The sequence below is a fragment of the Mandrillus leucophaeus genome, unplaced genomic scaffold, assembly GCF_000951045.1.
Source record: "Mandrillus leucophaeus isolate KB7577 unplaced genomic scaffold, Mleu.le_1.0 Scaffold297, whole genome shotgun sequence".
Taxonomy (NCBI): domain Eukaryota; kingdom Metazoa; phylum Chordata; class Mammalia; order Primates; family Cercopithecidae; genus Mandrillus; species Mandrillus leucophaeus.
Genome location: NW_012103109.1, coordinates 2441424 through 2457080, shown reverse-complemented (window position 1 = coordinate 2457080; position 15657 = coordinate 2441424). Strand labels below are relative to the sequence as shown.

The window sequence follows — 15657 nt, the reverse complement described above, 5'->3', positions numbered from 1 at the left end:
AAAGGAAAAGAAAATGCATTGATACAACTATAAAATTCAAACATTGCAAAAGGGTATGTGTCTTTCTCCCCGTGCCCCCCTGTTCCCCTTCATTAAAAACCACCATGGTGCCGTCTCTCGTGTATACAGGGCTATGCGCCTGCAGGCGCGTGTGTATGCACTCCCCGCTTGTGTTTACACAAGCTGTGGGGTGTTATACATGCCTACTTTTTTCACTTAATAACACAGCTTGGAGAGATTTTTGTATCACATCATAAATCCCACTCGCTCTTTTCGACGGCCACATAATAACTACTGCATAATATGGATATGCCTTATTTGATTTAACTAGTTCCCTAATGATGGACTTTTGTTTCCTTTTTTTTTCTTTTTTGCTACTGCAAACAGTGCTATAATAAATACCCTTATCAAAAATGTCTAGTGTACATGTGTGGAAATATATATATACACATATGTGATAGATACGTAACTTGTAACCATGACATGCTGGGTGAAAGAATATGTGCATTTTAAATATTCCTAGATAATACCAAGTAGCCTGCCAAACCAAATCCTATTTTTCTAGTTATTTTCACCTGCAGCTTCAGAAATATGCACAGAAAATTATGAGTCTTCAGTCAGTCCTTTTAGACATCCATATATTTATACTCATTTTCCACAGGTCCCCCTCAGACACATAAACACTCAGTCTGTTAGCTCCCACTCTACTGCACACCTGGAAGCCCTGCTCCCTGAAACTGACTCTGGGGCCCTGGAACTGACTCTGGGGCCCTGGCAGATCTTTGGTGTAATGAGTCATGGGCCTCAATCTGTGGTTTTGGAGTCTGAGGATGTAGAATGGGGACAGGAGAGAAGCTGGTAGATATACACATGAAGATGTGGCCAGGCCCCTGAGCCAGCCATGGACCCTCCCCACCCCACTTCCATGATATAAACTACACCCAGCAGTTCCCTGGGGGATGGGGAGGGAAGATGAGGGGTGGGGTTGGCAAGAGGGTTTCTTAGAAGCTGATATAACAGGGCTGAGCAGACAGAGCCCAGCACAGCCTTGGCAGGGCTCCCATGGACAGATGCTGGAGAATTGACCTCAGGCCTAGATGTACAGAAAGAAATGCCTGCCTGTCCTGGGCCTCACCCACCCATGCTGCTTTCTTCCTAGTGTTCCAGAAACCACATTCCTAGCTATCTACTCCTCCCCAGTCCTGTGGCTCCTCCTGCTAGGCTATACTCCAGAAGGCAGGAAAGCTGCCTCCTCAGCAGCATGAGGGCTGCGGCCGCCAACATGCCTGCTGGTCAGGCCCAGTTCCCTCACCCAGCCCCGGGCCTGCGCACAGGTGCTGGAGGCTACATATGGAATAGGACAGCCCAGGAAGCAAACAGTGTAAGTTGTAAGTTTCTTTTTACTGTTAGAAACCTCTTGATTAGGCAGAAAGGTACACTGAACCTGCTTCTCAGTATTTTGAACATATTTTGGCCAGTAACAAGGGCAAAGTAGCTCCTCTAAATGGCAGACATTTGCTTCCTTGACTCTAGGCTCAATGGGGGACTTCCCCCTGTTCTGCGGGGCATCCCTTTGGCAAGGCCCACGCACACTCAGTATCTCCAGTGTGGCTCAGGACCTAGCAAAGACCTCCACTTCACACTGGGTTGCCCAGGGTCCTTCAGAGAAATACCCAATGCCTTCCGTTCCAGCTTACAAAACCCACTTCTAACACAGCCACAGCTTTTGGAGATGCACACAATTACAGAAATTAACATACATTTATCCAGGCAATTATTTACCTCTTTTTCTTCCCATAATTTTATTTTGAGACTGTATCGCTCTGTCACCCAGGCTGGAGTGCAGTGGCACGATTTCAGCTCACTGCAACCTCCGCGCCCCCAGGCTCAAGTGATTGTCTTGCCTCAGCCTCCTGAATAGCTAAGATTACAGGCATGTGCCACCATGCCCAGTTAATTCTCATGTTTTTAGTAGAGACGGGGTTTCACCATGTTGTTCAGGCTGGTCTCAAACTCCTGACCTCAAGTGATCTGCTCACCTCGGCCTCCCAAAGTGCTAGGATTACAGGTGCGAACCACCATGCCCAGGCTTCCTCCCAATAATGATCTGGGATCTTAATAGCCAAGGGACTTCTGGGCATGGAGAGAGAGATACCGCTATGACTTGTGCTTCGAAGCTCATTGTCTTAAGCATAACTTTCCTAACCATTTAAATACTTCACACTTAATCAAAATTTATAAAATGCATACATCAAATTATTTTAAATATTTAAATGTTGATTAGGTGGCTCATGCCTGTAATTCCCAGCACTTTGGGAGGCCGAGGCTGGCAGATCATGAGGTCAGGAGTTCGAGACCAGCCTGGCCAACAAGGTGAAACCCTGTCTCTATTGAAAATACAAAAATTAGCCGGGTGTGGTGGTACGCACCTGTAATAATTGTAATAATTGCCAGCTACTCAGAAGGCTGAGGCAGGAGAATCGCTTGAAACTGGAAGGCGGAGGTTGCAGTGAGCCGAGACCACGCCATTGCATTGCAACCTGGGCAACAAGAGCAAAACTGCATCTCGAAAAAGAAAAAAAATGTTGATTACAAGCTAAAAAGTCAAATTCTTCTAAGCTTTTCTGTAAACTGAGTCAGTGGAAACTTCTGCATACCTTGTTAGTATGTCATTAGAGCTAGTGGGGTCATCCAGAGGTTCCTCTGTGCGCAGAGAGGGGACCAAGCCTGTGTGGTCAGCTCCCCATCCAGGATGTACTATTGGACCCTTCTACTCACTGCTCTACATCCAGAACACAAGCACTATCTTTAAAACATCCTGCATGACATCCACAATCCCTCCCCATCCGCAGCCCCAACCTGCTATAACCACAGTCCTGAATTTTGTTGTTTCTCATTCCCTTGCTTTTCTTTATAGATTTACTTCCTATATATACACCCCAATACAATATGATTGAGTTTTGCATGCCTTGAGCTTTATTTAAGTGTGATTATGTGTATTCTTGAGATTTGCTTCTTTTCACTCAAAATTATGTTTCTGAGCTTCATTCATTTTCACTAGAGATTTTAATTCTAAAACTCTATATTTAATGAGTATATATAAATATGCCCTAATTTATTCAGTCATTTGTATTAGAATGGATTCAGTTTTAAAAGACAGAAGGCTCCCAATAACAATGTGTACTAGTCAGCCTTTGCCATGATACTGTTGCATAACAAACTGTCCTAAAACTGTGGCTTACAACAACATGCCTTTATTTTTACGTTCATAGGTCAACTATGGTTTGGCTCATCACAGTGGCACTCCCAGTGGCTCTGCAGATCAGCTGAACTTGGCTCCAGGCTGTGCATGGGTTCAGTTCTGCACCAGGGGTGCTATTTCAGGGCTCTAGGATAAGGGGTCAGTGGCAGTGGCTATCTGGGGCATACTCTTCTCACAACAGATCACTGGAGCACAGAACCAAGTCTCATCTCAAGTCCTCTCCTTGTATCATATCTACTTACATTCCATTGGCCAAAGCAAGTCATACAGCCAAGTCCGCATCAATGGGACAGGGAAGTAGACTTCTCCCCTAGTGGAAGGGGAAGGGAGCAGATATTTGCTGAACAATAGTACAGTCTAGCACACTTGATTTAAACAAGTGAGGAGTTTATTTCTGTCTCCTGTGAAAGCCCAGAGATGAGTAGTCCAGACTGGAATGACACTCAGCAGTGCCAGGGATTGAGGTTCCTTCTATCTTAAGGACAGAACCTTACTATTCTGTCATGAATGATTTCTTTCCCTAAAGTCACCTCATGAATCAAGATAGCTGCTCCAGCTCCAGCCATCAACTCCATATTCCAGCCACAGAAAAGAGCAAGGAGAAAGGAGAATGGCATGCCTCCACACCAGAAATTACACACTACTGCTTATAACCCAATGGACAGAACTTAGTCACATGACCACTCCTGGTTTAAAAGGGGGATGGGAAATATAGTTTTCATTTGGAGTGGCTATGCATCTAATTAAAAATCAGAAGTCCTAAATGGAGGGGAAGTAGATCCCAGGGATGGGGGTAACTTGTAATCTCTGCCACATCACTCTCGTGTCAATAGACATTTGGCTTGTTTCTGTTTTTGTTTTTTTGTTTTTTTGTTTTTTTTTTGAGACTGTTTCATTTTTGTCCCACAGGCTGGAGTGCAGTGGTACGATCCTGGTTGACTTCAACCTCCACCTCCCATGTTCAAGCGATTTTCCTGCCACAGCCTCCCAAGTAGCTGTGACTACAGGCGCCAGCCACCACGCCAGGCTAAATTTTTGTATTTTCAGTAGAGATGGAGTTTCAGCATGTTGGCCAGGCTGGTCTCGAACTCCTGACCACAAGTGGTCCGCCCACCTCGGTCCCCCAAAGCACTGGGATTACAGGCATGAGCTACCATGCCCGACCTGTTTCTGTATTTTTACTGTTACATACTTTGTGACAATGAACATTCTTATAAGAGTTTCTTAGGGAATATGACTAAGAGTGGAATTCCTGAATGATAAAACGTGTATCGTTAACTAGATACTGACAAATTGCCATTCAAAGTGGTTGCTCTGATTTACATTCTCACCAGAAGTATAAGAGTCCTCTTACTCGGCATCCTCATCAGCACTTGATATTGTCTAATTTAATCACTTTTCCTAAATCTGAAGGGAAGAAAATGGAATCTTGTCATGGACTTAATTCCCTGATTAGCAATGATATTGAACATTGTTTATGATGTTTATTTAATATTTGCATTTCCTCTTTTGTGAAGTATTTGCCCTTTCTTTTTCTCTTTTCTTTCTTTCCTTCCTTCCTTTCTCCCTCCCTCCCTCCCTTCCTTCCTTCCCTCCCTCCCTTTCTTTTCTTTTCTCTTTTTTCTTTTCTTCTCTTCTCTTCTTTCTCTCTTTCTTTCTTTTTCTTTCTTTCTTTCTTTTGACAGGGTCTTGCTCTGCCACCCATGCTAGAATGAGTGGTTTAATCAAAGCTCACTGCAGCCTTGAACTCTTGGGCTCAAGCGATCCTCCTGCCTCAGCCTCCAAAAGTGCTGGTATTACAGGTGTGAGTCATCATGCCAGACCTAGTTTTTCTCAATGATTTTTAGAAGTTCTTTATATTTTCTGAATACTAATTCTTATCAAGGATAAATATCACAAATATCTTCTTCCAGCTTGTTGCTTGCATTTTCATTCTCTTTCTGGTTTCTTTGTTCATCCTTTCAATGAACAAAAGTTCTTAATTTTGATTTAGTCACAATTACCACCTTTTCCTTTTGTGGTTTGCCATTTTGAGTTGTGATTTTTGTTTGTTTCTAACCTTTCCTGTGGTGCTGAGAGTTATGTTTTAAAAGCTCTTCCCTACCATGAAGTTATGATGATGCTTCCCTAATATTTGCCATGATGATTTTCTTCTAACGCTTTTATAGTTTTGCTTTTACATTTCATTAATTATTATTTTTTTTGAGACAGGGTCTCACTCTGTCGCCCAGACTGGAGTGCGGTGGCACTATCACGACTCACTGCATCCTTGACCTCTCGGGCTGAAGTAATCTCATCACCTCAGCCTCCAGGGTGGCTGGGACTACAGGTGCATACCACCATGCCCACCTAATTTTTGCATTTTTTTTGTAGAGATGGGGTTTCGCTGTGTTGCCCAGGCTGGTCTGCAACCCTTCAGCTCAAGTTATCTGCCTGCCTTAGCCTCCCAAAGTGCTGGGATTATAGGCATGTACCACTGCGCCTGGCCCAGCCCTACATTTAATTAATTTTTATAAGTATGGTTTAAGTAGGAATCCAATATTTTCTTCCATGTGGATAACTGTCTTACACATTTCCTAACTGAATTTTCAGTTGTGCTTTCTCTCTCTCTCTCTTTGAAGATGGGGTCTCTGTCATCCAGGCTGGAGTGTTGTGGTGTAATCACAGCTTACTGTAGCCTTGACCTCCCAGGCTTAAGCAATCCTCCCATCTCAGCCTCCAGAGTAGTTGGGACCACAGGTGCACACCACCTTGCCTGGCTAATTTTTTTTTTATTTGTAGAGACAAGGTCTCGCTGTGTTGCCCAGGCTGGTGTTGAATTCCTGGGCTCAAGCTATCCTCCCGCTTCAGCCTCCCAAAGTGCTGGGATTACAGGCATGAGCCACCATACTCAGCCTTGAGTTTCTCTCTAAATGAATTGTATACTGCAGGAAGTTTAAGAGTTCTCTCGAGGCCGGGCGTGGTGGCTCATGCCTGTAATCCCAGCACTTTGGGAGACCGAGGCGGGTGGATCACGAGGTCAGGAGATCAAGACCATCCTGGCTAACACAGTGAAACCCCGTCTCTACTAAAAATACAAAAAATTAGCCGGGCGTGGTGGTGGGCGCCTGTAGTCCCAGCTACTCGGGAGGTTGAGGCAGGAGAATGGCGTGAACCTGGGAGGCGGAGCTTGCAGTGAGCCGAGATCCCACCACTGCACTCCAGCCTGGGCAACAGAGTGAGACTCCGTCTAATAAAAAAATAAAATAAAATAAAAAAGAGTGCTCTCAAATGTCAGCTGAAAACTTCTGATTTACTGATGTCTGATGAACAATGGACCAGGTTCGGCTTGATGGATTGAATAGCTTTCCCCCACTGATCTGTACTCTCTACTTTGTCACAGATCTGGTTTCCAAATTTGTTCTATTTGTTATTCCTGTAGCATGAACACACTGTCTGAATTACAATAGTTTCAAATATGTTTTCACATCTTCTCGGGCAAGTCCACCCATACTGCCCTTGTGCAAGTGTCTTTTGCAACTTCCGGCACTTTGCTTTTCCATGTAAGTAGTAAAATCAGCTTGTCAAATTCCACAAAAGGAATTTTGACAGACTCAATTTGTTTCAAGTAACTATAATTATTCTTTGCTCTTCTGAAGCTCATGATGTCACAAGTTGGCCGGTAAGAACCCCTTTAAGGTGGGGCTTTTGTCATTTCAGGCCTACAACATACATTTTAAAAGCATCTGAATTTTTTGACCACAAAATAATTATTCCAGCTCTTACCCTAATACATGGCATCAACTACTTTTAATGGAAAATAGTGATAAAGGCCACAATTTGGACACTAGGGTACACAAACTAGATTGTTGCATATGAGTACTACTGATACACAGAAAAACACTGCCCATCCACCAGAAAGAGCAAGAAAAAAGGTACATCTTTCTAATGCTTTAACAATTTATTGTAATATAAAAGTTTTATTTTCTCTACAATTTAATTACTGTAATTGGAATTAGAATTGTACCTCTCTCTCTCTCTTTTTTTTTTTGAGACAGGGTCTCGCTGTCTCACGCAGGTTGGAGTGCAGTGGCACCATCTTGGCTCACTGCAACCTCTACCTCCCAGGCTTAAGCCAGTGTATCTTCCTATCTTAACCTCCGGAGTAGCTGGGACTATAGGCCCGTGTCACCATGCCTGCCTATTTTTTGCATTTTTTGTGGAAACAGCTTTGCCCTATTGCCCAGGCTGGTCTCAAACTCCTGGGCTGAAGGGATCTGCCTGCCTCAGCCTCCCAGAGTGATGGGTTTACAGGCGTGAGCCATCTTGCCTGGCCCAGAATTGTACCTCTTAAAACATGATGTTTCATTAATCATCATCACCTTTTATTACATGTTACACACATGAAGATCCAAGTTCAGTTTTCAGCTTCTTCACATTTTCAGGGTCTAAAATGATTCTCTTTGGGTATCACAGCGGCAGGCTGCTCTGTGTTGTTCTTGTTCAGGACCCCAACTGATTTAGAATATTTGGGACCAACAGTGTCATTCTACAGCATGTCAGAGAACACTGGGGTTTCATGTGCTCTTTCCAATTGCTTGAGGTTTTAGTTTCTCCTTAATTGAATTATCTATTGGAGGAAATGGCACAGCTCCTGGCATCTGACAGATAGATGCTTGGTACCTGAATCATGGTCCTTTGTGATACATGAATCAGCTGGCCAGCCTCTCCTCTATGAAGCTTCGAGGATGTGGTTGTGGAGATTGTGGATGACTTCCCTATATCCACGCTGTCTCACACGGGTATTGCAAGCCAATCATGGTAGTTCCATCCCCTTGACAGCGAGTAGTTTGCGAGTGGACAGGCCTAAGCTGTGTGGTACATGGAATGGGAAGGAAATCAGCTCAGAGGGCTCTTGATCCAAAGGGCATGCCTCGCCACACACTGCTGTCTTCTTCCTCTGGACATTTTCTGTCTGAAGGTGATGCCAAAAAAAAAAAAAAAAAAGTTAAAAAGGCCAGCTCCTTGGTAATGTTGCCACTGACTCAACCTGCCCAGGAGCCCTCATCCCTCTGGGTTTCACTGTTCCCCAAGATAACAAATGACCTTATCGTTCAAGCCACTTCAAATTGTGGTTTCTGTTACTGGAGGCTGAGGGTTTCCTAATATAGATTTATCTGAAGAGCCTGGCAATTTCTATAGCCTTTAATTATGTTGCCTGTCTATGCCAGGTAATCTTCTATATACATAATATCACTAGAAACGACACTGGAGTTTACTTTTTCTAATGGCATTTTAAGTGACAAATATGTTTTCAGATTTTAAAATTCACCCATTCACGGTGCTTCCAGTGCAAACAATGGATCAGAGGTCTCAGAGGTGAAGACAACAACCATCTCTTTGAGGCTGCCGGCTGCCGTGGACACCGCCAGATCACCTCTCCTGCCCCTCCTGGTGCCAAATTTCCCTTGACAATGAGTGGAAGATGGAACTCAATTTTAGAAATACTGAAGTGTGAGAAAATGAGAGTCTCAGAACTGAGAAAACTTTTTTAAACGTGGGGAGATGGAGGTTTCTGCTGGCTTTGTGAGTGGCGTGCAGGGGGCGTGGTTTGGGACTGGGAGTGGAAAACAGAGACGGGGGACGAAGGTGACTCGGGGCTGAGGACAGGATGGTCTGGAGTTCAGTTTGGAGACACATTCTAGAAAATAAGTCGATGCCATCATGAGGATGCTTCACACTCTCCAGGCCTGGGCCCTCTGCACGGGCCCCGCCCGCCCTGTCTGCGGGCCGACTCCGCGACGCCACCCGGCTCGCGCCTCCGCCCCCGAGAGCCCCGGCGGGCGGAGTTGCGGGTGAGCGGAGGGCTGGTTTGGGGGGCGGGGGTCCCGATGACGGCATCGGAGCGCGCCGCAGTGGGGATCGAAGCCTGACTGCCTGGCCCGGGACGGCGCTCGCACCCAGGCAGGTGAGTGTGGGCCCGAGAGCGGGTTAGGGGCGAGGACCGGGTGGGTGGAGGGAGGCGCGCGCTCCCTCCTCGCGCAGGCCTAGGCCTGGTGGCCCTGGGAGCCGGCACGCCTGGGAGACCTGAGCCGGCATGAGGAGCCCAGCACCCTTGCTCCCCAGCCTCCTGGAAGCTCCTCCTTGGACTGGCCGGCGCCCTCTTCCCGACATCTAGGGGCTGACGCCGGCATCCCGGGCCTGCAAGGAGGGGCGAGCGCCGAGGCCGGGTGAGTCGGGTCCCCATTTGTAATCACTTCTTCCAACTTTCCGGGAGCTCCGTCCCGCGCCCCGCCGCCTCCAGCCCCGGCTGCCCTACCCTAGCTCCGGATTGCGCCTGCGGGGATGTCAGAGCGCCTTCGGAGCGGTAGCGCTGTGCGGAGAGCAGGGGCGCGCGGTAGCCGGGACTGCACCGGGCTCGGAATGCTCACGCGGAGGAGGGGTGCGCGAAGGCCCCCACGGTGTTGCGAGGCAGAGTTTACCGCTGTGTGCCCAGGATCGGGCGCCCAATAGGGGCCGGGTGATTGAATTAATGAGAGGTTACTGTGCTGAGAGAGAGGTTAAAGGGTAAAGAATGAAGTGCCGGAGTGGCGGTGGGGGTGAAGAACGCTGTAGGAGGAAGGAGGGCGGGAAAGTTCCTTGGATGAAGATTATCCATCACTGTTTATTGGGCAGCGTGGGACCTTGTGCTGGGCGCTGGTGATGAAGTGCAAAGTGGACCCAGAGGGTCCCCGCCTTCCACCTCCTGGTCTGGGAGGTGGGGGAGAGAAGCGGGTAGTAACCTGCAGTTGCACTAGAGTGGTCATGGGCGGGTGGAACAGCACTGGGGGTTGTGTGCGTGTGGTGGTGGGGTCACAGAGAAGCTTCCGTGGCTCCCTGAAGAAGAAGAAGAAGAAGGTGCCTGCAGTCTTAGCTGGGAGGGATGAGGAGGCTTGGGTAACACCTAGCCGTTGCAGGCAGAGAGGCGGCAAGGAAAGGCCTGGGGTGTGGGAGGTGAGTAATCCAGGGAGGCAGGGCCTGATTTAAGCCTTGTCTTTTTTTTTTTTTTTTTCCTTAATATTTTGAATCCCAAGGGCAGTAGAGAGCCTTTTTTTGGAGAGTTGAGGTTAGGCAGGGAGTGAAATAATTGCATTTGCATTTTGAGAGATGCCCCTGAGGTGCAGTGGCTGATGCCTGTAATCACCGCACTTTGGGAGGATCCCTTGAGCCCAGGAGTTCAAGACCAGCCTGGACAACATAGCTAGACGGTCTCTACAAAATAATAATAATAATAATAATAATAATTAGCCAGGTATGTGTCTGTGGTCCCAGCTACTTTGAAGGCTGAGGTGGGAGGATCACTTGAACCTGGGAAGTCTTGGCTGCAGTAAGCAGTGATCATGCCACTGTACTCCAGTCTGGGTGAAAGAGAGAGACCCTATCTCAAGAAGAAAAAGAAAGATGTCCCTGGCTACCCTGCGGGCAGGGACAGGGAGACTGAGACCAGGGGAAGGCTGCTCAAAGTCATCCTGGCACAGTGTCAGTGGCCAGGACTAGGGCTTTGGCAACAGAATGGGAAGGAGCAGGTGAACTTGCGAGATATTTAGGCGATGGATTTGGCAGGATTTGGTGGTGAGAGCTTGGTCTTGAAGGATCTGTTGACTTTTTTGAAGAAGGTGGGGCAGGGGATGTGGGTGACGTGACAAAGACAGAGATTGTGGTAAACCCAGTGGGTGTTAGGGACAAGAGTTCCCTGGTGTGGTGTGGTGCTGTGTGTGTGCGTTATTCTAGGAGATTGGGCCATAGGGAAGAATGCAGCTGAAACACTGGAGTGCAGGAGTTAGGGCCTCATTTCGCCAGTGCTGGGAGCCATGACGTGTTACTTAGGGGGATTATATATGTCATGACCCTTGCAATTTTTGAGCACCAGGTTGGACACGGGGATGTTCTGAACTTTGACCACCCTCCCCCCAATCCCTCCAAGGTCAGGAGCTGCAGGGTCTGGCTCCAGTCTCCTGCAGGGTGAGTCTAGCTCCTGGAGTACAAGTGCTGATGGCCAGGGCTTCTTTCTCTCTCCACAGGGCCCAGAGCAGTCCTCCCTCAGCATGGGGCTGGAGGCCCAGAGGCTGCCAGGGCCTGAGGAGGCCCCAGTGCGGGTTGCCCTGCGAGTTCGACCACTGCTGCCCAAGGAACTGCTGCACGGGCATCAGAGCTGCCTGCAGGTGGAGCCAGGGCTTGGCCGCATCACCCTGGGCCGTGACCGACACTTTGGCTTCCACGTGGTGCTGGCCGAGGATGCCGGGCAGGAGACCGTGTACCAGGCCTGCGTTCAGCCCCTCCTTGAGGCCTTCTTCGAGGGCTTCAATGCCACCGTCTTTGCCTATGGTCAGACGGGCTCAGGGAAGACGTACACCATGGGGGAGGCCAGTGTGGGTGAGTGACCCTGCTCGGGGCCTTTGCCCACTTTAAGGAGCCTTAGTTCCTTCCTGGATTTCTGCCCCTGTCCTCTTGCTGCCTGTCCCCGTGAATGGTGGGGATGCTGGGGGAGGAAGAGTTGATTTCCTAGACAGAGATCTGTGGCCCAGGCTGGGACCAGCCATGTCTGTGGGGTAGGCAGGGCAGGAAGGAAGAGTCATTGGAGGTGAGTGGCCTTCTCACCTCCATAGAGATGGCGCCATGCTGCCTGGCTCTGGGGACCTCAGTAGAGGAAGGGTACGGGAAGGCGGCATGTCTCTGGAGGTTGTCAGGCTGGCTAGGGAAGGTCAGGAATCTGTGTTCTAGTTGGAGCAGTTGGGAACGGGGGCCGTGTGTCCTGGAAGAGGCATGCTTTGGAAGCTGCACAGCAGGGCTGCAAGGTGCTTCAGCCAGGCTCTGGAGCAGTTTCGAGAAAGATCCTTTGGGCCAACTGAAGGAAGTGTCCCGTTTTAAGTAACACAAGCTGCTTTCTCTCAGGTTACTGCCTTGCTCTGCTCCCTTCACTATAACAGAATACCATAGACTGGGTGGCTCCTCAACAGAAATGTATTCCTCACAGTTCTGGAGGCTGGAAAGTTTAAGATGAAGGCACCAGCAGATTGAAGGGCCTTCTTCCTCACAGACAGCCACCTTCTTTCTCTAAACTCACATGGTAGAACACGGAAGGGGTCACTCTCAGCTCTCTTTTACAAGGGAACTAATCCCATTTATGAGGGCTCTCCCCACCCACTCCCCAAAGGCCCCACTTCCATCATATTGGGGATGAGGATTTCTACATGAGAATTTTGGGGAGCATAAACAAATTCAGACCATAGCAGTTACAGAAACATACTTTGTCGTAAAAAAATTAGGAAAATACAGCAAAACACATGCACGAAGTAAAAGGTACTTGATAATTGCCTTTCAGAAATCCCCTGCCCTGTTAGCATTCCAGTTTGTCTGGGAAAATTATTTTACTTTTCAAAAATGGGATTATATTATATACATTCTTTTGTGTCCTGTTTGATCTTCTTAACAATGTATCATTGGCCAGGCATGGTGGCTCGCACCTGTAATCCCAGCACTTTGGGAGGTGGAGGCGGGTGGATCATCGGAGGTCAGGAGTTCGGGACCAGCCTAGCCAACATGGCAAAACCCCGTCTCTACTAAAAATACAAAAACTGAGCAGGGCACAGTGGCTTATGCCTGTAATCCTAGCACTTTGGGAGGCTGTAGCGGGTGGATCATGAGGTCAGGAGATCGAGACCATCCTGGCCAACATGGTGAAACCCCGTCTCTACTAAAATACAAAAAATTAGCTGGGTGTAGTGGTGCATGCCTATAGTCCCAGCTACTCAGGAGGCTGAGGCAGGAGAATCGCTTGAACCTGGGAGGCGGAGGTTGCAGTGAGCCGAGATCTAGCCACTGCGCTCCAGCCTGGTGACAGAGCAAGACTCCGTCTCAAAAACAAAAAACAAAAAAAAAACTGGCCAGGCATGGTGGTGGGGGTCTGTAATCCCAGCTACTCAGGAGGCTGAGGCAGGAGAATTGCTTGAACCCAGGAGACAGAACTTGCAGTGAGCCAAGTTTGCTTCACTGCATTCCAGCCTGGGCGACAGAGCGAGACTCCATTTCAAAAACACAACAACAAAAAAATAATGTATCATGAACATTTCTCTGTATCATTAAATATTCTTCAATCTAAATTTTTAGGCCAGGCACACAGGCTCACACTTGTAATCCCAGCACTTTGGGAGGCTGAGGTGGGAGGATTGCTTGGGCACAGGAGTTGGGAGACCAGCCTGGGCAACACAGCAAGACCCTGTTTCTTAAAAAAAAAAAAAAAAAAAATCCAACTTTTAAATGGGCTACCTGGCATTCCATTGTGAATATAAAATAGTTGGTTGGGTACGGTGGCTCATGCCTGTAATCCCAGCACTTTGGGAGGCTGAGGCCAGCAGATCACAAGGGCAGGAGTTCGAGACCAGCCTGGCCAACATGGTGAAACGCTGTCTCTACTAAAAATACAAAAATTAGCTGGGCATGGTGGCAGATGCCTGTAATCCCAGCTACTCAGGAGACTAAGGCAGGAGAATCTCTTGAAACCGGAAGGTGGAGGTTGCAGTAAGCTGAGATCATGCCACTGCACTCCAACTTGGGCAACAAGAGCAAAACTCTGTCTCAAAAAAAAAGTTGATTTGGCCAGATCTCCTGTTTGATCTTCAAATGGACACTTAGGATGTTTGCATTTTTTGAAGTCATGAGGAAGAGTGCTGCTCTGAACTTCCTCTGATTATTTCCTTGGGATAAATTTAGGAGGCCCTTTAGATAACGGCATGGATTAGGAGTAATCAAGGCAAGGTTATTTGATAATCTGTTGAGGATGCAGTGAAGGGGATGCTTACATCATGAAAGGGGTTGATTGAATCAGGAGAGGTTGCTTCCAACTCTTAAATTTTATATTTCTGCCTGACCACACTGGAGCATGGCCTAGCTCAGGCCACCTGTCCCATCCTGGCCTTGGCCACTGTCTTCTCCATCCTAGAGCACCATCCTCCAGCTCTGGCAGGGGCCTATGAGCTTGCGGGCCTGGGGGACTTGGGCCATGTCCAGCTGAAGTGGCAGGAGGCCCTGCGGTGTCTCCCCAGCCTCCCTCCTCGAGGATGAGCAGGGCATTGTCCCGAGGGCCATGGCCGAGGCCTTCAAGCTCATCGATGAGAATGACCTGCTTGACTGTCTGGTGCATGTGTCCTATCTGGAAGTGTACAAGGAGGAGTTCCGGGACCTGCTCGAGGTGGGCACTGCCAGCCGTGACATCCAGCTCCGGGAAGATGAGCATGGGAATGTTGGTGAGGAACTCCGGGGTCCTCCACTGATGGAGAGGGGTTTAGGGAGGCTTCACCTGCTTGGAGTGGGGTGCTTACCTGTCTGGGAATGGCAACTCCTCATGGAAAACCCAAGCCCTGGGAGGTTTTGCTTTAGCTTCCTGTCTCCAGTGAGTTCAGTTCTGCTTCTGTACCCAGAGTGAGAGGCACTGAGGTGGGCCAGTGGGAAGCCGGAGCCCCTCAAGCCCGAACTAGGAAGGGCAGTACCCCGTGGGCGTGGGGAGGGAGCGGTGGGTCAGGAAGGGCAAGTTTGGGGCTAGTTCTGCTCTGCCTGCCCTCCTGGCTGGTCAGTCTGGCGGCCCCTGCCGTGGGGCTCACGGCCTTCTGTGCCCGCAGTGCTGTGCGGGGTGAAGGAGGTGGACGTGGAGGGCCTGGACGAGGTTCTGAGCCTCCTGGAGATGGGCAACGCGGCGCGGCACACGGGAGCCACGCACCTCAACCGCCTGTCTAGCCGCTCACACACAGTCTTCACTGTGACCCTGGAGCAGCGGGGGCGCGCCCCCAGCCGCCTGCCCCGCCCCGCCCAGGGCCAGCTGCTCGTCTCCAAGTTCCACTTCGTGGACCTGGCGGGCTCAGAGAGGGTGCTCAAGACGGGCAGCACCGGCGAGCGGCTCAAGGAGAGCATCCAGATCAACAGCAGCCTCCTGGCGCTGGGCAACGTCATCAGCGCCCTGGGGGACCCTCAGCGCCGGGGCAGCCACATCCCCTACCGGGACTCCAAGATCACCCGGTGAGCTGCCCCCTGGCTCCTGTGTGGCTTGGGGGCCGGGGAGGCGGGGAGTGTCACGCCACTGGGGGTGGAAGCCCAGGCACTCCCAGGTCTCCTCCCACGGGGAGCCGTGCCAGGAGCTAGCCGGTCCCGGGTCTGGCCCGCGGGCCCTGGGCCTGGCGTCTCAGGGCCCCTGAGAGCCTCCCCCTCGCGCCCTCAGAATCCTCAAAGACTCTCTGGGTGGGAATGCCAAGACGGTGATGATCGCTTGCGTCAGCCCTTCCTCCTCCGACTTCGACGAGACCCTCAACACCCTCAACTACGCCAGCCGCGCCCAGAACATCCGCAACCGCGCCACGGTCAACTGGCGGCCCGAGGCCGAGCGGCCA

The 15657-nt window shown here is 49.5% G+C and overlaps 2 protein-coding genes across 2 annotated transcripts in view; both read left to right on the top strand.

Moving 5' to 3' along the window:
• The window catches only part of PLIN1 (perilipin 1), a 24466-nt gene extending 14991 nt beyond the window's left edge, over positions 1–9475 (top strand). Inside the window, exons 10-12 of the mRNA XM_011986345.1 lie at positions 662–858; positions 8990–9209; positions 9368–9475. Of these exons, the coding sequence (XP_011841735.1) occupies positions 662–858; positions 8990–9209; positions 9368–9475 (525 nt within the window). The remainder of the gene's footprint in view (positions 1–661; positions 859–8989; positions 9210–9367) is intronic.
• KIF7 (kinesin family member 7) overlaps positions 9150–15657 on the top strand; it is a 22986-nt gene continuing 16478 nt past the window's right edge. The window contains exons 1-5 of the mRNA XM_011986344.1: positions 9150–9209; positions 11302–11653; positions 14323–14523; positions 14896–15289; positions 15489–15653. Coding sequence (XP_011841734.1) covers positions 11326–11653; positions 14323–14523; positions 14896–15289; positions 15489–15653 — 1088 coding nt within the window. The 5' untranslated portion in view covers positions 9150–9209; positions 11302–11325. The remainder of the gene's footprint in view (positions 9210–11301; positions 11654–14322; positions 14524–14895; positions 15290–15488; positions 15654–15657) is intronic.